This window comes from Meles meles, chromosome 12, assembly GCF_922984935.1.
Source record: "Meles meles chromosome 12, mMelMel3.1 paternal haplotype, whole genome shotgun sequence".
In the NCBI taxonomy this organism is placed as follows: Eukaryota; Metazoa; Chordata; class Mammalia; order Carnivora; family Mustelidae; genus Meles; species Meles meles.
The window spans coordinates 24759013-24783890 of NC_060077.1; the positions used below are offsets into that span (position 1 = coordinate 24759013).

At 44.7% G+C, this 24878-nt stretch overlaps 1 protein-coding gene and 1 pseudogene across 2 annotated transcripts in view; both read left to right on the forward strand.

Moving 5' to 3' along the window:
• Positions 1-24878, forward strand: part of KREMEN1 (kringle containing transmembrane protein 1) — a 66851-nt gene that overhangs the window by 17012 nt on the left and 24961 nt on the right. For both annotated transcript variants that reach the window (XM_046025633.1, XM_046025634.1), the window contains exons 2-4: positions 744-906; positions 5564-5655; positions 24226-24350. In XM_046025633.1, the coding sequence (XP_045881589.1) occupies positions 744-906; positions 5564-5655; positions 24226-24350 (380 nt within the window). The remainder of the gene's footprint in view (positions 1-743; positions 907-5563; positions 5656-24225; positions 24351-24878) is intronic.
• LOC123954341 lies at positions 7879-12990 on the forward strand (annotated as a pseudogene).

Consider the following 24878-nt stretch of genomic DNA (forward strand, 5'->3'; position numbering starts at 1 on the left):
GCTGCACCTGCAAGGATTTTGTCATTTTATTAAATGGACCTGAGACGACGTTCAGTGTGTCTTGTAGGGAGGAATTTCGGAAAGAGGTGAGACAAAATGCCAACTTGGCCCCTGCTCCCTCCTGTTGACTGTCTCTTCCATTGCATCTCTATCTCAAACAGCATGGGGAGGACTGTTCTTCATTACCAGGGAATGTGAGTCATTCCCAGACTTGTGTGATTGGGATTCCAAAGCGTTGCTGTATCCGATGGGCTTATTAAATCCAAGTGTCAGTGCAGCCTTTCAGACTGTAGGGGAGAACTCACGTACAGCTGGTGACCTGGTTCTAGTTACCACACAGAGACACTGGTGAGACCAGTGACCCCCTCCGAGCACCCAGAATTCCTTGTGATGGCTGTTACCGACTGTTCCCAGATTTGGGGGTTTCCTGGTTCACTTCATGGGCTTCAGTACATTTCAGCTCCCTGTTTATATCCGAGTTGGGATCTGTATACTCTCGGGGGAAAGTATCTGTAAAAGTGTCTGTAGGCAAGCTAGTGCCAAGACAAGCCTTGCATTTGAAGGGGACTGCGTTTCAGATTTACTCAGCCCGAGCAATGTTAACTTCATGGTGTCCAGGATCTAGCAAGACACTATCCATTTCCAGCTGGGTCCAAACAAAATAAATAAAACATCAACCAGAGAGGGAGGAGACTATGGATGTTGCCAGAAAATTAGTTTGCTCTGTCTTTTCTTTCTCCTAGAATGTTTCACGGCCAATGGTGCAGATTATAGGGGAACGCAGAACTGGACGGCACTACAAGGCGGGAAGCCATGCCTGTTCTGGAACGAAACTTTCCAGCATCCATACAACACTCTGAAATACCCCAATGGGGAGGGGGGCCTCGGCGAGCATAACTACTGCAGGTAAGATGGGGCCACACAGTGCTTTAAAAAAAAAAAAAAAAAAAAATCTTTGGCCTTCTTTTCCAGTCTCTTCCAGCCTTGCTCACAACTATGGAAAGCTTCTTTGTCTCCTTTTGACCAACTTAGAAGGCCTTTCTTGTTACTGTTTTAAAAATCTTCCTCCCACACCTTGCTTGTGTGTGTGTGGCGTGTGTGCCTGCCTGCGCACGCGCACATACACACACACACACATTCTACACTCTTTTTTCAGCTCTGATTGCTTTGATGCAGGTTTTCAGAGCTCTGCTTTCCTGTCTGATCACTTACACATCTCTTGGGAAGGGCTTTCTTAGTTGACCCTGCCGCCAGTGGACAATACACAGATGGCAAAGCTTTTTAAGCTCCTGTGAATGTGGTGGTCAAACAGAGCGCCGCCTGTGGCCCAAGCCTCCCTCTGCTTCTGAGTAAAGGAAGCTGTCCTACATTATCCCACCTCCCGCCAGCCCAGGAGAGCCTTGCCCTAGGAGCGGCTGCAACCATCAGATTTGTGCTGTTTCCTTCCTCTCCATAGAATAAGGTGTTTCTTTGGTGTTTACCTCCTGTCTGACTCTGACAGGGGCTCTTCACCCGAGATCCAAGACGCTTCAGCTAGAGATTTTCTACAGAGATGATCCATAACTTTGATCAGAGTCGCAAAGTTATTAGTGATCCAAAGCAAGTTAAGACGCTGGTCTATAGGGACAAGAGCAAAGAAAGTTCCTAAGCACTTTTGGTGATAGCTACATTTAAGCTGTTTATACTGAAGATCCTGATAATGTGACTCATGGTTCAGCACTGTATCGAATTAATTAGTATTAAGGACAGGTGCAAAGGCAGCCTCTTGAGCCATCAGGACAGGGAGAACTGTTCACCGAGCTACTCTTCAAGTCTCAAGCTGTGTCCCTGGTTCTACCAGATGTTGGAATCTCAGCTGTGGCATTGTCAACACTGCTGAGCCGACATATTCACACCTGCCTTGCATGGACCACACGGTTTACCTTCTGCTCTCCCTACGTAACTTTCCTAACACTGCAGGACCCTTGTGAGTGTCTTGAAGTACCAGGCCTGTCGTCCAGGTTATCCCTGTGCCTGCAGTTCTTTCCTTCACCTCTGCTCTAACTTGTTCCAACTGGCCATTCCCCTGCAGTCACCATTACATTATTTTTTAGTTGTTATTATAAAAATGTTAAAAGCTTTTACAAAATAAAAAAAAAAAATAAAAAAAAAGCTTTTACAAAATCTCAAAAACTACAGATAAATATTGCTTAAATAAGGTCATCTTTTGACATCTTTTCCCCTAAAATCCTCAGCAAGCCCCAGTTCCCAGAGGTAACAGTTCGTGTTACTTCACATTTTGCTATCTGTTGCATTTTATTGTTAAAGTTACACATGCTCATGAAGTCATTCTTTTACATTTTGTTTTCAGAGGTTTACATATTCATTAAGATTTTTTTGCATGATTAAAGAAATTAACCCCACTCATTCTGTTTCTGGTTTATTTTCTTTCTTTTTGCTACTCACAGAAAGAGTTGGGTTGGGAAGAATATTTAGGAAGAGAAACCAGTGTTTGGAGTTTTTTGTTTGTTTGTTTTTACAATAGTTACTTATAGTCTTGTTCTAAAACGCCTCTTGATAGAGGGTTACTAGTTTATGCATTATTCTGTTGCTTTCTCTCAAGCATGGCTTCTCAGAAGAGCTCCTAGGTTTAAGTCTGACTTTAAGGTAAATTTTAAATTTCCAAAGAGGTTTAATTTATATGAAAAAGAAAGTCTTTTCTCATACATGGATTAGCACCCAGCCCTACACAGACTCCCACAAGTGCACATGATTCTCCACTGGGAGAGCAGTGGGGGTTGGGGTGGGGGGAGGGAGGGCGGTACACAACATGACTGCCTTCCTCCTCAGTCCCCGCCAGAGGCAGCCTCTCCTTTGACTTGATGGAATGTACCAGACCTGAACTACCAGTTTTTACTTCAGAAAAAAGGGAGTCCGAAATGTTGATTATCATCACATCAGCGGGTCTAGGCCTTCTGTTTTAGCGTGGCAGCGAAATCCAAGATGAATTTGCTTATTCTTTATTAAGCTATACGGATGCTTTTCAGAATGGTTTTGACATTGATAATAAACAGTTGTTTTCTAACGTCTTCACCAAATACTACATCAAAGCTGGAAAGTGAATAGAGGGAGGAAGATGACAGTGAAATTCTGTTTAAAGAAGGGCTTTGTACAAGTTCTCCTGCTTTGATTTCTCAGCTGACATCCGACACCATGTTTGTCTTGTGCTCGGGTGCCAGACCCATCACAGTGGAGATGTCTGTGAGACGGCGAGTGATGGGAATGCACTTCTCTGGGCTCGACGGATCTGGATTAGAGGCAAAGGCAGACGGACAGGGAAGAGCAGAGTTGGCACTGGCACCTGCCTTTGGGCACAGAAAATGAAAGGACCCTTTGTGCTTCGGGCGGCTTATCTTCTGGGCCCCACAATAGGCTTATCCCTCGCGGGCCTGATAGGGGTGGCTCCAGAGCTCCCGCTGCAGGGTCTTTATGCCCATTTCCGGCCTAACCGGCGTGTCGGGTTTCCAGTGTTCTGAGTCGAAAGAAAGGGAGCTTGGAGGCAAGGCTTTTCTGTGTGTATGTGCGTGTGTGGTAACCCTTGCTCTTTGGGGTCTGTTACAGCAGGATGGCCCATTATTGTCATGGTGCCCTTGAGTTGAAAAGACCTTCAAGGGCATTTTGGAAATGTGAAATAAGCCTTTAAAAAATATTAGTGCTGCACCAGAAGTTGGTACCAGGATCACAGGATTGCATGTTCTGACTGAAACTCTTAGGCTTAGCTTTCCTCATAATTTTCTGAGAAGTTAGTATTTTGAGGGAGGAATAGGACCCATTTCTGTCAAACATGTACCAACTAGCCTGATGTTGGTGAAAGCTTGTCAGTGGACTCTGTAGCATGTGAATTTTATTTTATTGTTTAAAAATTACACAATCAGTGTTCATTATAGAAGAAATAGAAAAATAAAGAGAATCAGAAAAGAAAATTTTTTTTTAAATTACTGATAGTCCCTTTCTCCAGAGATACTTTCAGGGGTTTGATGTGTATCCTTTCCTGAATGCCTCTTTTCAAATGATGGGACTGTGTCACCCACCGTGTTTTCAAACTACCTTTAAAAAAAAACCCAACAAGGGGCGCCTGGGTGGCTCAGTGGGTTAAAGCCTCTGTCTTCAGCTCAGGTCATGATCCCAGGGTCCTGGGATCAAGCCCCTCATCGGGCTCTCTGCTTGGTGGGAAGCCTGCTTCTCCCTCTCTCTCTGCCTGCCTCTCTGCCTACTTGTGATCTCTGTCTGTCAAATAAATAAATAAAATCTTAAAAAAAAACAAAGCTAACAAGACATGTGGATGTCTTTTTGTATTAATAAATGTGTCTCTACACCTCATTTTTACTAGCTGCTTAGCATTCCCTTATATGGACATAACATTTATTTAACCAATCCTTAAGTGTTGTTTCTAACTTGTTTGTATTATAAAAATGCTACGATGAACATCTTTGTAAGTGGAGATTTACTTAAAGTACTAAAAGAGAAAAAAGAAAAGAGAAAAAAAGAAAAGAGAAATTGCCTGGTAAAGAGGCTTTGCATATGTTTTGGTTTTAATTGCCAAATTGCCATCCTGATCATGGGTGTCTGTTCGCATTCTTTTTTTTTTTTAAGATTTTATTTATTTGTCAGAGGGAGAGAGGTACAAGCAGGGGGAGCAGCAGGCAGAGGGAAAAGCAGGCTCCCTGCTGAGCAATGAGCCCCTTGTGGGACTTGATCCGAGGACCCTGGGATCATGACCTGAGCCAAAGGCAGACGCTTAACCCACTGAGCCACCCAGGCATCGCGCATCCTTTTTTTTTTTTTAATGTAAAGTTTTTTTTATTTATATGAGAGAGAGAGAACACAAGCAGGGGGAGGGGTAGAGGAAGAGGGAGAAGGAGGCTTCCCCACCTCACAGAGGCTTGGCACAGAACTGGCCAAGTCTCCGATGCGAGGCTCCATCCCAGGATCCTGAGGTCAGGGGATCACTACCTGAGCCAAAGTCAGATGCTTAACTGACTGAGCCATCCAGGTGCCCCGGGGCTCACTCACATTCTTATCCACAGTATTGAGAGCACCTGTGCACTCCGCCGTGGGCGTCACTGTGTGTACACTTAAGGTGCCAGTGCTGCTTGACATGATTTGTTCTGTGGTCGGTTGCCCTGGTTACACTATCATGAATCTTTATAAAATTATATAACCTTTGCTCACCACACACACCCCCACCCCCAAATTCTGAATTGTATGTCAGAGTGCATGAGTTTGTTCTTGTAGCATTACCATTCTTCTCTTCCTCTTTATTTTTTTTTAAGTAATCTCTACACCCAATGTGGGGCTTCATCTCATGACCCCGAGATCCAGAGCCACATGCTCTTCAGTCTGAGCCAGCCAGGCACACCCCCTCACCGCATTTTTCCCTTTGTAAGAGGCAGTACCTACCAATACCAATACATACCAATTATTAGAAATAACACAGACGCTGACGCATTCCTTTTTGGTAAACCTGAAAAGTGAGTTGACTTAACATGACAGAAATGTTACTTGTGTGTCCTTTCCCCGACAGAAATCCAGATGGAGATGTGAGCCCCTGGTGCTATGTGGCAGAGCATGAGGACGGAGTCTACTGGAAGTACTGCGAGATCCCCGCTTGTCAGAGTAAGGCTCTAACGCACCCACTGACGGTTTCAGGACACTAGCACTGAGGGTACAGAACAGAAGGCCACTGCCAGAGGGCAGGTTGTTCAGGCAGGTGGATTTCATAAAGCAGGTGAAAGGAGAAGCCATCCTGGGCTGGGGATTTTCCCTTTCTCTTGTTGAGACTTTTCAGAAATAGAGGGCCTGGTTGCCTCAGGACCCCCATTCCCTTGATGGATAAGCCCACCCAGGATGATATCTACTTGTACTTAATTTCCTCGTGCTGATTCGTTCATGGATAGAGAGATGGCAAGAGCTCAGGAGCAGGCCTGGGAAACAAAACTCCCTCACGGTTTTGGGAAAGAATTGTCTAGAGCGAATGATGAGTCCCTTTATGACAGTGAAACTAAGCTACGACATTACTTATTATTTACATTTGATGCACTGTCTCTCCTGAAAAATGGTATTCAGGAAATACCTCATTGATCCCCTCCAAAGCCAATGTGATTGTCCTTTTCCTCATATCAGCGTAAAGATGTTTTGTTGTTTTCTTGTGGTAACTCATACCTTATTCCTCTCTACTACTGAAACACCTGGTTTCTTCAGCCTTTTACTCCAAGGCCTGTTTTGTAGCTGTTTCCTCCATTCATTTCTATATTCATTCAGTGTTTATTATATGCAAGACACAGAGGCAGAAGGATACCCTGACCCTCAGGGAACATGCAGTGTGCTGGGGACTCTTAGGAAGACACTTGAAAACAAGGTAGAATATATTGTAGTTTTAAAGTACAGAAGCCCAAACGAGAATGGCCCTGGAAGACGGGTACTAATGTAGTGTTTGTCCGATCTTTTCTTCTTTCTTTTTTTGAGAGAGAGGGATGGGAGGGGCAGAGGGAGAGAAACTTAAGCAGCCTCCCACCCGATGCAGGGCTCGATCTAACCACCCTGAGATCGTGACCTGAGCCAAAATCAAGAATCGGACACTTAACCGACAGCCACCCAGGTGCCCCGTAATATCTTTTTAAATATGCCAAGGGAGCAGGTTTTCTCAGTTACTAGAGCTGAGGAAAAGGACAGCTCATTCATAATAATTCTACCTGGGTTGGTTTTTTTTTTGTTTTTTGTTTTTATTTATTTTCAGCGTAACAGTATTCATTGTTTTTGCACCACACCCAGTGCTCCATGCAATACGTGCCCTCCCTATTACCCACCACCTGGTTCCCCCAACCTCCCACCCCCCGCCCCTTCAAAACCCTCAGGTTGTTTTTCAGAGTTCATAGTCTCTCATGGTTCATCTCCCCTTCCACGTTCCCTCAACTCCCTTCTCCTCTCCATCTCCCCATGTCCTCCATGTTCTTTGTTATGCTGCACAAATAAGTGAAACCGTATGATATTTGACTCTCTCTGCTTGACTTATTTCACTCAGCATAATCTCCAGTCCCGTCCATGTTGCTACAAAAGTTGCGTATTCATCCTTTCTGATGGAGGCATAATACTCCATAGTGTATATGGACCACATCTTCCTTATCCATTCGTCTGTTGAAGGGCATCTTGGTTCTTTCCACAGTTTGGTGACCGTGCCATTGCTGCTATAAACATTGGGGTACAGATGGCTCTTCTTTTCACTACATCTGTATCTTTGGGGTAAATACCCAGCAGTGCAATTGCAGGGTCATAGGGAAGCTCTATTTTTAATTTCTTGAGGAATCTCCACACTGTGCTCCAAAGTGGCTGCACCAACTTGCATTCCCACCAACAGTGTAAGAGGGTTCCCCTTTCTCCACATCTTCTCCAACACACGTTGTTTCCTGTCTTGCTAATTTTGGCCATTCTAACTGGTGTAAGGTGATATCTCAATGTGGTTTTAATTTGAATCTCCCTGATAGCTAGTGATGATGAGCATTTTTTCATGTGTCTGATAGCCATTTGTATGTCTTCATTGGAGAAGTGTCTGTTCCTATCTTCTGCCCATTTTTTGATATGATTATCTGTTTTGTGTGTGTGGAGTTTGAGGAGTTCTTTATAGATCCTGGATATCAACCTTTTGTCTGTACTGTCATTTGCAAATATCTTCTCCCATTCTGTGGGTTGCCTTTTTGTTTTGTTGACTGTTTCCTCTGCTGTGCAGAAGCTTTTGATCTTGATGAAGTTACCTGGGTTGTTTTTTACCATACTATTTCCCCTTACTCTTTACCCTGCCACCTTCCTCACACCTCAGTCCCAGAGGCTGTTATATAGAGTGATATGGAGGTTTGTGGGGGACCTGGGACCTCTCACTCATGCCCACCACAGCAGTCTGAATTCTGCTGCCTCATGGGGAAGGGGTGCTGCAGGCCCCACCTCTCACCTTCCAAAAGTTACAAATTTCCAAATGAGACCATTGCCTGGCAGTGAGGGCCTGGCTTCACTCTCCCAACCCGAGTATGCCTTGATTCAGTCCCAAAATTGAGAACACAGTAAAGACCAGCAGAATGGGCTTTTGCTCAGTCTGCTTAATCAAATTTTTAAAATGAAAAACATCTCATTTGGCTCTAGTTATGTAAAGAAGAAAGGGGCAGGGGGAGAGGAAAGCAGATTTTCCTCGGTCCATTTGTTCTACACAAAGATAGTCTTTTAGTACTAGCCTGTGTCATTCTCTCAGGAATGGTGAGGAGGGGATTTCAATCTGGCCGCTTTTATTTGGAAAGATAATCCTCAGCTTGCATTTATAAAATATAATTTGGCCAATGGGAGCGGACTCATGTGGTCACTGAAACTAAGTTCCAGAAGAGAGAATTACCAAAAAATGATACAACCCATGTAGTACCCCTCTCATTCCTAATATCTGCAGGATGTGCCTTTCTCTTCCAGAAAAGGAAAATTAAATATCATTTCCTTTTTTTATGGCCCTTTAGTAGCCTTCTCGAAATGTCTAAAGTTGGCTTTGAAATGGTCCAGGCAGGGAGGCATACAGAGGTTGGGAATGAGAGCTGGGGAGTACCTGATTTAGGGGGGTGCTGGGGAGGGAACAGTATCTGGCTTTGGTTCTTTAGAAAACCCTTCCGTTCACCCTGTGGGCACCGGGGCTCCCCATCTAGCTGAGCCTCAGACTTTGAGAGTCTGGCAGAACATTGTGCTCCTTGAGTGTCTGATTCATGTAGTTGAGAAAAACTCCTGTGCTGGTTGAAGGAAGAGGCCTTGGTAATTGCCTAGTGGACTCAACGGAGATACAACCAGCCTATTTTAGGCTAGTTTTGCCCTATTTCTGGATGTGGAGTCATAATTTTCATGAATAATACTAACCCTCTGTGCGAAGCCCACTATTCATGATTAGCATTGAACTTGTCATACAGGAAAAGGCCTGTGACATGATCAGATTCCTGGAAAGTTCATATCTGAATATAACAGACCCAGCAGGAGCCGGGGGAGTGGATGTTTAGGGACAAAACAGAATGTGGTTGAATGGCAGGCCATTGTGTGGCGACCGGAATCTCTGCCTGGCGGCATGTTTCGGACAGAGCTAACTAAGACAGGCAGGGAGGCAGCGATGAAGTCTGATTCACACAGGGGAAAAGAGAAACTTGAACTGTGCTCTTGACCTGTGGAGCATGGATCAGAACATAACCATTATTTTTTTTTAATTTATTTTTTTTTAAGATTTTATTTTTATTTTTTTCAGTGTTCCAAAATTCATTGTTTATGCACCACACCCAGTGCTCCATGCAATACATGCCCTCCTTAATACCCACCACAGACTCACCCCACCCCCGACCCAGAACATAACTGTTAAAAAGAGAACAACTCTGAGGTAATTGGATATGCTCTTCAAACCACATGGGCCAGTATGTTTCTCAGAAACCCCAAGTTTCTATTGTGGACAGAAGAAATACAGATCGTTAAAAGCAAATTTCCTCAAAAAGTCCTCAAGGTCCCCATCCCTCTAGATCCCATCCTCTACAACTCAGTCCCGTTGGTTTGGCTACTGAGGCGGAAACCATTTGGCTTAGTATCTGTTCTTTGCATATCTCTTGTTAAATTATCATCCCCTCCATTCTAATTCCCATTTATTTCATTGCTTGCAAAGGATGTGATGGGCCTCAGCGTGGCTTTTGATTTGTTCTGTTTTACCTAGATTCTTTTTAAAAGATTTGGGACGGTTTTGTAAAAGTTTAAGTAATCTAGTTGTGAGGTAGAGGGAACCTGCAAATGGCATTTAAAGGCAAATATAATTTCCTCCACATAGCTGACGTGGGCCTGAAACTACGGGCATGAGAAATATACTTTATCATTGCTAAGAGCCATTCTTTGTTTGCTATAAAACATTCACTTGATTTCTACAAACTCAACTATACAAATTCATCTTTTTTTTTTTTTAAGATTTTATTTATTTATTTGACAGAGATCACAAGTAGGCAGAGAGGCAGGCAGAGAGAGAGGAGGAAGAAGGCTCCCCGCTGAGCAGAGAGCCTGATGCGGGGCTCGATCCCAGGACCCTGGGATCACAACCTGAGCTGAAGGCAGAGGCTTTAACCCACTGAGCCACCCAGGCGCCCCCAAATTCATCTTTGAAATAAGGAAATTGGAACACAGACTATTAGATTATATTAAGAAACCACTGTTAATTTTATTAGGTACAATAATGGCATGGCGGAGAAATACAAATAATTGTTTAAGTCATTTGAAATTATAGATACATACTGAAATATTTGTGGTTGAAGTTGATAATATGTCTGGAATTTATTTTAAAATTACCTCATCTCCCAAAGAGTGAATGGGTCAGATGAGGGAAATAGATGAAACTAGAATGGTTTAAAAAAAAAAGTAGATATTTTTTGATGCTGCATGACAATGGGCTCATTATTCCTTCCTGCTTTTTTGTATGTTTGAAAGTTTCCATTATAAAAAGTTAATTCTGTGATATCTTAAAATTGTATAATATTTTAAATATTTCAAAATAAATATATAAATACAGCTTTCAAAGTATCTGGGTTCAGATGTATAACATGATTAACCTAATTAACCTGAATTGAGATAATTTGCATATAGCTCACAGGTATCTGAGTGAGTTATTAAAGTTAGTGATTAGGGACACCTGGGTGGTTCAGTCACTTAAGTGTCCAAATCTTGATTTCAGCTCAGGTCATGATCTCAGGGTTATGAGATTGAGCCTCATGTCAGGCTTTGCGCTGGGCATGGAGCCCGCTTGGGATTCTCTCTCTCCCTCTCCCTCACCCCCTCCCTCTCTAAAAAAATAAATAAAAATAAAGTTAGTGATTAAAATTTTAGTTATTAAACTTAATAAACTTCTGGTTATTTAAAGTTATTATTATTAAAGTTAAAGCTAGTTATAAAAGTTATTTAAAGTTGGTTATTAAAGTTGAGAATCACAAGGAGTTTATTACTAGCTGTGACAAGTGTCATTTGTTAAGCTCCAGTCATATGCCATACCTTGGTACAGCACAGAGGACACAAGGATGGTGTAGTCTGTGGGGACCCCCTAGTCTAGAGCAAAAGACAGACAGACAGATAAGCATATGCAAGATACTCTGTAATAAATGAGATGAGCAAAAGGTTGGGAGCACTGAAGGAGGGGCACCTTCCCTGGCATGGTGGGAGGCAGGGGCTACTGGTTATCAAGGAGGGCTTCTGGAAGAGGTGGGATCTTGGCAACAGGGCTTCTCCAACTTTAAGTTTCCTCATGAAAATATAGTAGTAGTACAGTCGTGGGGATCTTATTAAAATGCAGATTCTGATTCAGTAGGTCTAGGGCAGGCTAGAGACTCTGCAGTTCTAACCAGTCCCTGGGATGCAGAGTCATAGGATCACACTTAAAGCAGCCAGGTTCTAGATGTTAGGGTTGGGTGCAATAGGGAGGGCAGCGGGGGTAGAAGGAATAGTGTGCATGCACTCACACACTAGTGAATTCCCAGGCAAAATCAATGTTGCTGAGATAGAAATATAAGAAGGAAAGGCAACTCTTCCTCTCGGTCCCATATTGAGGTCGAGTTAGAAGAGGCAAGTCCTGTCATAAAATGGAGGTAAAATCGCTGCCCAGTCACACCCAGCCCAGCTGCGGCCACCGCCACGGGGGGAGGAGGGCCATGGTCCAAAGGAACCAGAGCAGTTGAGAAAACTGTTCATTGGTGGTTTGAGCTTTGGAACTACAGATGATAGTTTAAGAGAACATTTTGGAAAATGGGGTGCACTTACAGATTATGTGGAGATGAGAGACCTCCAAACAAAACATTCCAGGGGTTTTTGGTTTTGTGACTTACTCTTGTGTTGAAGAGGTGGATACAGCAATGTGTGCTCGAGCACACAAGTTTGATGGGCATGTATTGGAACCAAAGAGAACTGTTTCTAGAAAGGATTCCGTAAAGCCTGGTGCCCATCTTAACAGTGAAGAAAATTTTTGTTGGTGATATTAAAGAAGATACAGAAGAATATAATTTGAGAGACTACTTTGAAAAGTATGGCAAGATTGAAACCATAGAAGTTATGGAAGACAGACGGAATGGAAAAAAGAGAAGATTTCCTTTTGTAACTTTTTTTTTTTTTTTTAAGATTTTATTTACTTATTTGACAGACAAGTAGGAAGAGAGGCAGGCAGAGACAGAAGAGGAAGCAGGCTCCCCGCTGAGCAGAGAGCCCGATGCGGGGCTCCATCCCAGGACTCTGGGATCATGACCTGAGCTGAAGGCAGAGGCTTTAACCCACTGAGCCACCCAGGCGCCCCCCTTTTGTAACTTTTGATGATCATGATACAGTTATTAAAATTGTTGTTCAGAAATACCACACTATTAATGGGCATAATTGTGAAATGAAAAAGGCCCTTTCTGAAGAAGAAATGCAGTCTGCTGGCTCACAAAGAGGTCGTGGGGGAAACTTTGGTGGAAGAGGAGGCTATGGTGGTGGGGGTGGTGGCAGCAGAGGTAGTTACGGAGGAGGTGATGGTGGGTAGAATGGATTTGGAGGTGATGGTGGCAACTATGGTGGTGGTCCTGGTTACAGGAGTAGAGGAGGCTATGGGGGTGGTGGACCAGGATATGAAAACCAAGAAGGTGGATATGGAGGTGGTGGTAGAGGATATGGTGGTTACAACGAAGGAGGAAATTTTGGAGCTAACTATGGTGGTGGGAACTATAATGATTGTGGAAATTATAGTGGACAACAGCGATCCAATTATGGACCCATGAAGGGGGGCAGTTTTGGTGGAAGAAGCTCGGGCAGTCCCTATGGTGGTGGTTGTGGATCCAGTGGTGGAAGTGGTGGATATGGTAGCAGAAGGTTCTAAAAAATTTTCAGAAGAAAAGGGCTGCAGTTCTTAGCAGGAAAGAGAGCGAGGAGTTGTCAGGAAAGTTGCAGGTTACTCTGAGACAGTCGTCCGAAATGCATTAGAGGAACTGTAAAAATCTGCCACAGAAGGAACAAGGATCCGTAGTCAGAAAAGTTACTGCAGCTTAAAGAGGAAAGCCTTCTTGCTCAGGACTGTCATAGCCACAGTTTACAACACAGTGCAGCTACTGGTTGATGCAATGTAGTGTCAATCGGATGTACATTCCTGCAGTCTTTTATCCGTTGTAGCTTTGTCTGTCTTTTTCTTTTCATTACGTCAGGTATATTGCCCTGTAAATTGTGGTAGTGGTACAGGAATAAAAAATTAAGGAATTTTAACTTTAAAAAAAAGGAAGGGAGGGCAAGAGATGAGGTCTGAGAAGAATGAGGTGGGGCCAGATAATGGACGACCGTCTTGTGGGTCGGAGCTTGGACTTGACCTGGGAAGATGGTGATGAGGCCGAAGAGTGTGGAGTGTCAGAAGATGTTTCTCCATAGCTCCTCAAACTTCTGTGTTAGGGATTTGGGGTGAAGTGTCCCCCTCTTAATCCGTGAGAAGTTCTCCAGAGATTGCATCATTTGCACAGGGGAGTCCTAAGGGGATGCCAGCCATGGCATCTCTGCAAAATGGGGCCTTTGGTGACTTCACTGGCTCAAGTTCCTTTTAATTAAATGACACCATGGTCTTGTTAAAACAGATTTGTTCCTTACAAATATGCTTCCAAGCGTGACCCCTAATAAGAGTTTTTAAAGCTATGTTCAGAGCTTGAGTAAAAAGCCAAGGGCACTTTGGCAGGGGTGGTCAAGGCAGTCTCTGAATTACAGAAAATATTTTGTCTCTATTAGCACTTTTTGCATGTTAATGTCATCACTGATGTTTAGTATGTTTCAGCTTTTATTTCAACCATTATTGAGTACCGACTGTGTATAAAACACTTCTCTTCATTCACATTACCTCATTTAACCTTTCCGGCAGTGTTGTGAAGCAGGTGGTGTGTCCACTCCCCACCCTCCATTGTTTAGATGAGACAATGAGCCTAGAGTAGAGGCGACCTGATGAGGATTATACCCTGAGCCAAACTGGATTTGAATCTAGGGCTCCTCGTGGCAAGACCAGGGCCTTTTCCCTCCAGTTCTTGAGACAGCTCCATTTCCTTTATTTCCTTGGAAAGCAGGGGCCCTGGGATGGATCCAGGCTACTATTGAGGTCATTCTTGAGAGTTTTCTTGGTGGATTGTTTGGGAATTAGAGTTTGAAATTCTGATAGTATGCCGAATTATTAAGAGTGCCTTTTTGACATTGTGGAAACCAAAGGATTAAGTCAGTGGCGACAGAGGGTCTGCAGTTCAAGCTCTTAGCTCTAAGTCATTTTCTTGTCTTCTTTGAGTTTGGGAAATCCCAAGCCCCAGGAGGACAGCAGGCTGCGATGGTATCCAGGAAGCATTCGCCGCACAGCAGAATCGCTCTGTAGGATGTTGGGCCGTCTCCGCGGGTGTTCCCTGCCCAGCTGTTCTCAGCTGGGAAGAGGCTCCCTGGACTTGGACCCTTGGCATGAAACACTACATCAGCAGTCTTGTCCAGGCCTGGGCAGGGGGGTGGGGGGGTGGGGGGGGTGTTCTCCCAACACCGAATCTTCACAGCATGGTTTGAACTTCACCCCGAAAAGGGCACATCTGAGGGCGCCTGGGTGGCTCAGTGGGTTAAGCCTCTGCCTTCGGCTCAGGTCATGATCTCAGAGTCCTGGGATCGAGCCCCGCATCAGGCTCTCTGCTCAGCAGGAAGCCTGCTTCCCCCCCCCTGCCCGCCCCGCCTACTTGTGATCTCTGTCTGTCAAATAAATGAAATCTTAAAAAATAATAATAAAAATAAAAGGCACATCTGGGGCACCTGGGTGGCTCAGCCATTAAGTGTCTGTCCGCCTTCAGCTCAGTATCCTGGGATTGACCCCCACATCGGGCTCCCTGCTCAGCAGGGAGCCTGCTCTCCCTCTCCAGCTCTCCCATGCTGCATTCTCTCTCGCACTCTCTCTCTCATAAATAAATAAAATCTTAAAAAAAAAAAAAAAGACACATCTGGGAGCATCATTCGCACTTCACAGCTAAAAGGAAACCTGAAACTTTAGCTGACCACCAAAGCAATATTGAAATGAATAGTAATAATATAAATGATGCAGACTCGTTTTTTGCACCTCCTCTCTTTGGCCATTACAGTTACCTAACGTTTTTGTTGCATCGAGGCCTTTTAGATTAGCATTAAATTAGCATATGTCAGAATCCTGCTTCGTACTGTTCATTCTTGCTTCATGTGAGCAGTTTTGTTTTCCCAGCCAGACTAAGCCGTTCAAAGACAGGAGCAGGGGTAACTCTGGAATTTCTGTGAAGGAGAGGCTTAAGGTGGAACGGGGCACTCCTCTGGAAGCTGGATTTGCCAAGCACATGCTCTCTTTTTACATGGGTGGTATGTTGATTTGTGGAGGGTGCTGATGGAATCTAGGGGGACTTCCCGTCCCCCCAAGCCATGTATTGTGACAGTCTCCCTCAACACCTAGCACAGGGCAGGCCATAACGGTGCTCATTAAATATTCCTGATAATGTGTTATCATGTCTCTTCCAGTAAGAAAGACAACACAAATTAGTGGAAAGAATGTAGATGTCAGAGTCACATGGCCTTAGGTTTGAATCTTAATTGTTTAGTGGCTTTCGGCAAAATGACTCTGCTCTGAGCCTTGGTCTCCTCACTTGTGCCTTCTAGTGTTCTTTTGAAGATCCAGTGCATAAAGTACACACAACCCTAAGTCCAGGGCCCAGCATGTGGTGGGCATGGAAGTTCTAGCAGGCACAATGGTGGCCTGTGCTTTCCTCAGGGAATGGACTGCTGATGGCATGTTCCCGCCATACAATTCCTAAATAGGTTATTCCTAACCTGTGTGTTATTTCTGCCCATTCCTTCTTTATCTGACTAGCCATGGGGCTCGGTGGCGTGCCTCAGCTGCTGCGGTGGCCACTCCCCTGGGGCCTGATGTGGCGCTGCAGTCAGAGAACACAAGAGGCCCTGAGTTCGTTCTCACAGCACAGTTTTATGGTCTCAGATCTGGCGGATACTCGATTGTTCTTGGTTTTTGGCAGTAGATATTATTTAATTTTCCATGAGGGGAAAAAAAGGACTTTCTGAACCAAATGGCCATTTTCCTCAATGACAGATATATACTATATTTCCAAAGTGTTCTGAAACATGATTGGACAAGTCATACTACTAACTGAAAAATGGAAAATCGCTCAGGTCAACACGGTTGAGTTTCCTGAACACCTTTACAGTAGTTCTTGCCTGGGAGGAATATACATAAACATAAGAGAGAGTTCCTACCGTCAATCTTAAAACGTAATTAGGAATCGGAGTTATAAACATGGGAGGAAATTGGAGACCAGCCTACCAGGTATATAAATACGATTGAATTAGGAGGTGGAGAGCTGTGAGTTTTTGCAGATGAGAGGGCTCTCGGTACGGTTGTGGAGGTTGGAGTCATTACAAAGAGAGGCAGATGCGGCTGGATGGATCAGAGCATACCAGGTCAGGTAACAGCCCGACAGGGACTTGGAGGAAGGGCCTGGGGTTGTTATGTGCATGGGCTGGGGACGACATTGCCCAAGTAGAGGAGTGGACAAGGAGGGACCAGATGAGGCCTTGAAACCTCAAAAGCCAGAGTTGGCCAGATGGGGACTGACATACTGAAAGCCCTAGTTTAGGAAGATGAGCCCAGGGCCCACTTCCAGAATGGGTCCAAGGAAGGAAGTCCAGGAGGAGAGGATGGATGCAGAGTTCTAAATCCAGTGGATCAGGGTCTAAGCTGTGATGGCAGCAGTGAGATAAGACAGAAAGGGTTAAATCCAAGATACGTTTAGGAAGAAGACAGAACTTGATGACAAGTAGAATATATAAGGGATGAAACAGCGGGAAGAGTCAAAGACGACTCTGTGGTTCCTTGCCTGGGATATTTGTGGTGTCCCTGAAAAACAAAAGTTCAAGTCAATAAACTGAGCTCTTCTTCCCAGAGACCCAGCTGTATCATTCCTCCTGAACTTGGACTGACCTTTTGACGAGTAAGGTGTTTCAGTTCTCTGTTGCTGTATAACAAGCCACCCCAAACCCTGTGGCCTAAGGCAAAAACGGCTTACCATTTCTCCTACTCTTGTGGGTTGGCTGAGGTTCAGCTCGGCAGTTCTTCTGCTGCTCTCATCAGGGCTCAGTCAGGTGGCTGCATTCCCCTGGGGGCTCTGCTAGGGCTAGGACATCCAGCACGGCTTCAGGCCTCTACTTGGGTAACCGCTCTTTCTAACAGTGTACTCAGGCCACTCACATAGTGGCTGGCTGGCTTCCAAGAGAGAGGAAGCAGAAGCTGCCAGTCCTCTGAAGGCATGAACTCAAAAGTCCACCACGTTCTGTTGATCAAAGCAAGTCACAAGGCCAGCCCAGATTCAAGGGCAAAGGAAATTGATGCCAACTCTTAAAGTAGGTGGCGGCCCACATGTATGGGGAGGGGCAAGATTATTAGAGCCTCCTTTGGAGACTAACACATTAAATCACCAGAAATTAAGTTTTGGAGAAGGAACTCCCACCAAAAGAAAACTACCACTGTGATACGTCAGGGCTGTACGGGGGTCAGGATCCTTAGGAACTCTTACTACCTTCCCCTAAAGGTAAAATTTCACAGGGGAAGAAAAGTCTGTGTTCACTTATTTATATGGACAAGCTCATAGGGGATTCAGACATGAGTAGTGCTGCTTGTAGAATCAGTGCGACTGACAAAGGAAAGTTGATGTTTAGAAATAAAGTTAAAGAAGTATGGTGGGGCCATGTTGGGATAGGACTTGGACCAAGATGGCAGCTGCCAATCCGGAATGGAAGTTGTAGGTGGCTAGGATGGAGGGCAATGTGCTTGTGGTCACAGCTCGTGGCTGAGAGAATAGATGAGTCTACACTTAACCCACTGATTCTCTGAAGGACATATTTGAAATGATTGGTCCTCGGTAGGACACCAGTGGCATCATCTCAGGTGAGCTCTGTTATTGCTCCCATGGAGGGAAGAAATCAGCTCCTGAGACACCAGCTTGAGGTCCCAGGGGCAGAAGATGGTCTCCACACAAGGTTAAATGACTTAAAATAAGCAGAGTCACTGCATTTCATTTCTTCATGTCTGAAGGAGTCCTGCAGAGCCAGGGAAGTTTTCCAAAATGCAAGATAAGAACTTTGCTTCTGGTTTTTTAAACAGATATCCCCGATCTGGTCAGAGCACTGGAACAGAAAACATAGTAACAGTCAGGACTTCTTAAATAAATTGCCATCTGAAGATTTGTATTCAAATTGAGCTTTTGCCACAATGGGCATGCTGTCTATCTTTGTCAGGAGTTGTCTGATTGCCAGGAATGGAATTCACTCAAATTAACTTGAATGAAAAGAATTTATTGGAAGGGCATTAGGACTATATTGCAGAACATCCTGTTCCTGTGTCCCAAGAACCTGGGAAGAAAGTACCTACTCTTGCCATCTCTCCCTGGGGCCACATGGTCTCCCACCTCTGCCTCTGTCTCAGGATGGCATCCATTCTTCTTCCTCTTCGTGGAGCAGAAGAATCAGCTCACTTCTCAATTCAGGTGGCCCAAATATGGCTGGTTGCCTTAACCCCCACTTGACAAGACCCCTGTAAGTCCAGCACTCATAATTCATTAACTGAAGTCCCAGTTCCAGCTTCCTGGGAGACAGAATCTCATGGGCCTCACAGAAGTCAGTCAGAGAATGGAGTCCTTTGCCTGTTCCCAACCAGCAGTTGTTCTGAGAAGGTGGTGGCCCTTAGAAAAGGGTTGTTGGCCTTGGGGGCTCCCATGGAGGTATACACAGCACCTTCACAGTAAACTACAGTTTTGTCCAAATGTAAAGGGTGGCTAGTCAGCTGCCTGGATGCTTCCCAGCTGTTCCTTGTGATGCAGAAGAACTGTAGTTCCCAGATTAATCTGAATAGAGGACCATCTCCCCTCAGCCACCTCTGAAACTTTTATCTCTGGCAAGACCTCTGAACATCTGAAGAGAATGTTGCTAATTAACTGTCACGCGTCTTAAAGCACCAACTATGATAAACAAGGGGTCTGCTTGTATTTTAAGAGGATTTTTAAAGAATTGAAAGTGATGAAGCCTCTTTGGTAAGAGGAAAAATGCATGACCAAGCCACAGGACTTTAAAGTGGTCTTGAAAGTAAAAAGGAATTTGAGAACAAATATCCTTTTTCAAATTGACTCTTCCTCCCCACTTCTGGGAAGAGCAAAGGGTGGGACACGGTCTGGAAATGCACTCAGTTGGCCAGTAACGCTTTTGAAGACTGTATGACGTGTCTTCTCCGGCGAGACTTCGAGCCACACTTTCCAGCGCGAGTCAGAGGGCAGTGTCACCCTCAGAGGCTGGCCACTGTCTCAGGGGCTGGCCTCGTGGCACACCGAGCGTGGAGGGGCTGGTGTGTTTGAGAAGTCAGTCTGTAATCTGACTTCTATTCAGTTCACCAGACCGGCCCCGTGAGCAAAAGGAACAAAACCACAGAGTGAGTCTCTACCACCCCAGAGCTTGCTCGTGCCCTCTGGTTCCATCTTCTCTGCCCCCATGGAAGGCCCACAACCTCACCAGTCCGTGATTTCTTCTCTGTCACATAGAATAACCCCGTCCTACCGCCTCCCTCAGAGGGCTTTGATTTCCACGTGAGATGCTTATGGGAAAGTGTACTGTGTGCTCACCAGCTGTAAGAGATCGATGTTTTCATATCTGGAATGAAACCCAGTTTGTTGAGGTGGCTGCCTTTGATTTTGCCTTTTAACTCAATGCTATTTTAGTTTTCTGTTACTGAGCAAGTGGTTTCTGTTTGTGTGGTGAACGATGAAAGCCCTATTTATATATACACTTGGCCCTTCAACAACGCAGGGGTTAGGGGCCCTGACCCCCTGCCCAGTCAGACATCTGCACATAACTGTTGACTCTCCAAGAACTTAACTACTAAGAGGCTGGTGTCGACCAGAAGCCTTACTGATCACATGAGCGGTCAGTTAACTCAGACTTTGTACGTTACATGTATTATATACTGTATTCTTACAATAGAGTAAGCTGGAGAAAAGACAGTGTTATTACGAAAATCGTAAGGAAGAGGAAATACATGCACAGTCCTATCCTGTAAAAAATCCACACATAAATAGACACGTGCGTTTCAAGCCTGCGTTGTTCAAGGGTCAACTGTAATGAGAATAAACACTGTTTATTCGGCACATGTTATCCCCTCAGGCCTTGTGGTCTTTACTTTATTTACATTATCTCATTTCAATTCTCCAAAGAACGCTTTGGGGCCCTGTTGCTCTGCATTCCACTGTTGATGAAGCCAGGGCCAGAACTCACGCTGCAGTCTGTCGGACTCGGGAGTGCACGTTCGGGGCTATTGTAGGGCGCTCGCTGCTCCTGAACCGATGGCAGTAGTGCCAGCGCCCGTCCGCGGAGCGCCGTGTCCTGGGATGGAAGCGTGTAAAACAACGCTTGAGCTGTGGCATGATTGCTGGAAAGTGGGGAGCCTAGGTCCCCCTTTAGAAACTGTTTCTGTTTTTCATACAACTCTAATAAGTGTGGCAGTATTGTTGTAAACCCAAGCAGCGACAAATAAAGACGAGGGTACACACACAGACAGGAGCACAAAGTAGAGGTTCCCTGAGACTCCTTCCAGTTCCAATGTTCTGAGCGGTCAGCAGCCTCGGCGGTAACCACGGGGACAGATTTGACTATTGAAGCCAGACAGGAGCATGCAAAAAAAGCACACCAGCTTGGGTGAAGCACATTTGACAACCTCAGGCCACCAAGAGGAACATAAAGTAGGTTAAACTGAGGGGCGTCTGGGTGGCTCAGTCAGTTAAGTGTTGGCCTTCGGCTCAGGTCATGATCCCGGGTCCTGGGATCGAGCCTCATATCGGGCTGCCTGCTCAGCGGGGAGTCTGTTTCTCCCTCCCTCTCTCTCAAACAAATAAATAAATAAAATCTTTTTTAAAAATTAAAAAGTAAAGTAGGTTAAACTGGGTTAAGTTTTTTAAAAAAAAGAAATAGCTAATATGTTTTAAAAAGGTTCTGTCCTAAATGATGAGGATAAAACTTTAAGTTTTCAAATTAACCTCTCTGGAAAACTCAGTTATCCTGAGTGGTGATTCGAAGAGTCAGATAGGACAGTGTGCAGGCAGGAGTCAGAACCTGCACTCACTAGCGTTAAGTGGGTGTTGTCACGCAGGTCAGCTCTGCCTTTTACTTCCCCCCCTGCTCTGTTCCTTCACTGCTGCTGAAGAATTGCCTTCACCCACTCACTCCGTGATTCCAGCAGGTGGTGCAGAATAGGCCTGGGCATCTGGAATTCAGTTTTAAGGCACCGGCTCTGCGACTGAGACCGTACCAGGCCCTGGGAATACAACAGTATGTGGAAGATACAGTCTTACCCTTAAGTCATACATGGTTCGTTGGGGAGAGAGACATATGAGCAGGTGTTTAGAATTGAGGCTGCTACAGGCCCACAACAGGGGCAAATGACTTTATTTGGCGGGCGGGGTGCTTCCCCAGGGGAAATAGTGCTTAAGCTACAATGTTAAGCAGAGAGTGTATTCCAAGCAAAGTAAAGAGTATGTGCAGAAGTCCAGAGAGCAATGTGCCATGGGCAAACTCGCAAATACACTATCACTTAATTTGGCTTTCACCTAGAACATGAGCTGAGCTATAGAGAGAGAGGTCGTGCTGAAGCGGGAGGGGAAGTGGAGCGAGCAGAACAGATCAGGCAGGGCCTTGTGTACCATGTGAGAGTTGGGACTTCATCCTGAGGGACTTGGAAGGTTGCAAGCAGGGCCCCTGCCTACCCCTCCAGCTCCTATTACTTTCCCCTCTCTATCGTTGGTTATCCTCACTTCTTTTTGTTCCTGCAAAGGCCAACCTCGTTTCAGCCTTAGGCCTTTGCCCTTGCCCTTCCTTCTGCCTGGAATATACAGTAAAGATTATTCTGGTTACAGTGGACTAACTAGATTAGGGTAGCGTGCACCTGGAACTAGGGAGATGGACTAGCAGGCCAGGGCAGTAGTCTCAGTGGGAAGGGACATGGCAGTGTGGAGACAGAGACACGGACAAACATCTGCAGTATCTTGGGAGGTAGACTTGATGGTGTCTGGCAAGCAACTGACTCAGGCCAGACAGGCATGATACCTCAGGCCACTGATATCAGATGAATGGAGCTGCAACACCGGAGGGGCTGACTTCCAGAGATCTGCCCCACTACCCACTGGAACATGAGCTTCCTGGATTTGCTCACCAAATTGTGAATAACGCTTATAAGTTCCAGCTGCATTAGTACAACCCATAACCTTGTTGATATCTAATCTTAACATTTATGATTATGTGCCCTGGGCTCTCTGTAAACTAATCCACAATAACATGCTTACTTCTGATCATAATAGGATAAATGAGACAAAAATCAGAGTAAATGACCAGGGTGATAATGATCGAGTAGTTCTCATTAAGAACCATTGAATGCATGGTTCGGGTTTCCATGTGTAAAGTCCCTTTAACAAACTCGGCTTGTGGGATGTGCCCCTGACTAGAGATGCTTAACTCACTGCATTTGTTTAAACTCTAAAACCCAGCCATTCCCAAGCCGGGCTCCCACTGAACACCAGCCTCCTACTGCCTAGAGTTTTTCTGTTTACATTCGCCACTATAGAGATCTGGTTTGTTTCCAAAAGATGCATTTTAACATTTGTGTGGTGAGCCACATTTGTTATATTTGAACCATGTGTGACGCAAGGGAGAAGGGTAACCACTTGGCTGGAGGGGGAAGGGTGACTCTTTGGGTTAGCAGTGGTACTTCCTGCTGATTTAACAGGAACTGGTTAGATGTTAGATGGTGGCAACAATTACACACAGAGACACACATATATTTTTACCTGCCAACAGGCTAATGTAAAGTTTGCTAAATTGGACCATGCTGTTTTCTAGTCTTCTTTTTTAAAATTTTATTTTTAAGTAATCACTACACCCAGTGTGGAGCTCGAACTCCCAACCCTGAGATCAAGAGTCACGCATTCAACTGACCGAGCCAGCCAGGCACCCCTGTTTCCCAGTTTTGTTTTGTTTTGTTTTTTTTAAGATTTTATTCATTTATTTGAGAGAGAGAGAGTGAGCAAATGAGAGAGAGAGAAACCACAAGCTGGGGGAGAGGCAGATGGAGAGAGAGAAGCTGACTCCCCACTGAGCAGGGACCCTAAAGCCGGGCTGAATCCCAGAACCCTGGGATCACGACCCAAGCTGAAGGCAGGCGCTTAACCCAACTGAGCCACCTGGTGCCCCTCTGTTTTCTAGTCTTAAACACAAAGGAGAAATGCTTTCTGGGGGTCTGTATGGCTCACTTGGAATTGAATAACGTATAATTCTTAGCTGACCTAGAAGTGCTTCTAGGAAAAGCCTCATTCATGTCTTATTAATAATATCTTCAGTTACATAAACTGTGAGGAACCAAACAGATAAAGTAGGGGAAAGGGCTTCATCTGATAGTGAAGTGATTCATAAATTAATAACAGAGATGGAAAACTAAGGTCCAGAGAGGTTGATTTGTTCATGGCCTACAATCAGCTCATTCCTTCATTCAACATGTATGTAGTATATATTATGTAGATGTAGTAATTCTCCATTACTGTACCACAGATGACCCTAGAACTTGGTTACTTAAAATGACACCCACTTACTATCTTATTACATCTACGTCTCCCTCTCCCTTTGCCCCTCCTGCCACGCACACACTCTCTCCCCCTCTCTTTCTCTAAACTAAATAAATAAATCTTAAAAACAATAACAACTAGTGGGGGGGGGGGGCCACAAGGCATGGGATGAAAGGCTTCCTAGGGCTTTTCCTGCCCTCCAGCAACTCTGAAACATAATTTACATATTGCACCTTCTCAATTTTGAGGAAATTATTCCTAGTTCTCTTTAATGCTCAATTCTATCAATACTGAACAGATTAGTTAAAGGTGGACCTTGGGCCACACATCCTCTTCAGAAGAAAACAGAAATATGGCATTTGCCAGAGGACTTCCATTTTTAAAGCTTGTTGCTTCTTATTGATGTTTACCTTAAGAGTAGAAATATTAGCTGAGATGAAAGTACCTGGCACAAATCACTGTTTCTTCTTGGTGTTTCACAGCCAGATGTTGTGAAATTCTTTTGTTTTTCTTTTTCCTCCAGTGCCTGGAAACCTTGGCTGCTACAAGGATCATGGAAACCCACCTCCTCTAACGGGTGCCAGTAAAACGTCTAACAAACTTACTATACAAACCTGCATCAGTTTTTGTCGGAGTCAGAGGTTCAAGGTAATGATTCTATGGCTCTATCTATATCTATAGAAAAGCATGAAGATGTAAATGCAATCTGCTGAGATAACTTAAAAATATATATGCTTTTTTTAAACCTGTCAAACCATGGAACTGTTTTTCTGCCAAGGAGGAACTGGAAGAAGAGCAGGGCTTGGCATTCAGGAGTGTGAGGCAGTGTTCTTGTCTAAAGATGGGGAGAGAGAAGAGGAAAATCCCCCAATATCTGTATCCCTATTTGACCTCTGACAGAATTATGTATTTCCTTGTGCCCTTGAACGTTATGAGCAGGGACATCTCTGGCTTCCCAGGGGATCTGGGAGTAGGCCAAGGCAGTGGTTATTTCCTTACCACATTAGGGGCCCTAGCCTGGACAAAATACTTTCTTTTCTTTCTGTCCTTTCCTCTATTTGCAATTTACTCCTTGGTTATTAAGGTTCAATAATCCTATTGTTTGCTCTATCCTTCCTTCCTTCCCTCCTTCCTTTTTCCTTCCTTTCTTTTGTCCTTCCTTAATAATTCAGTGAA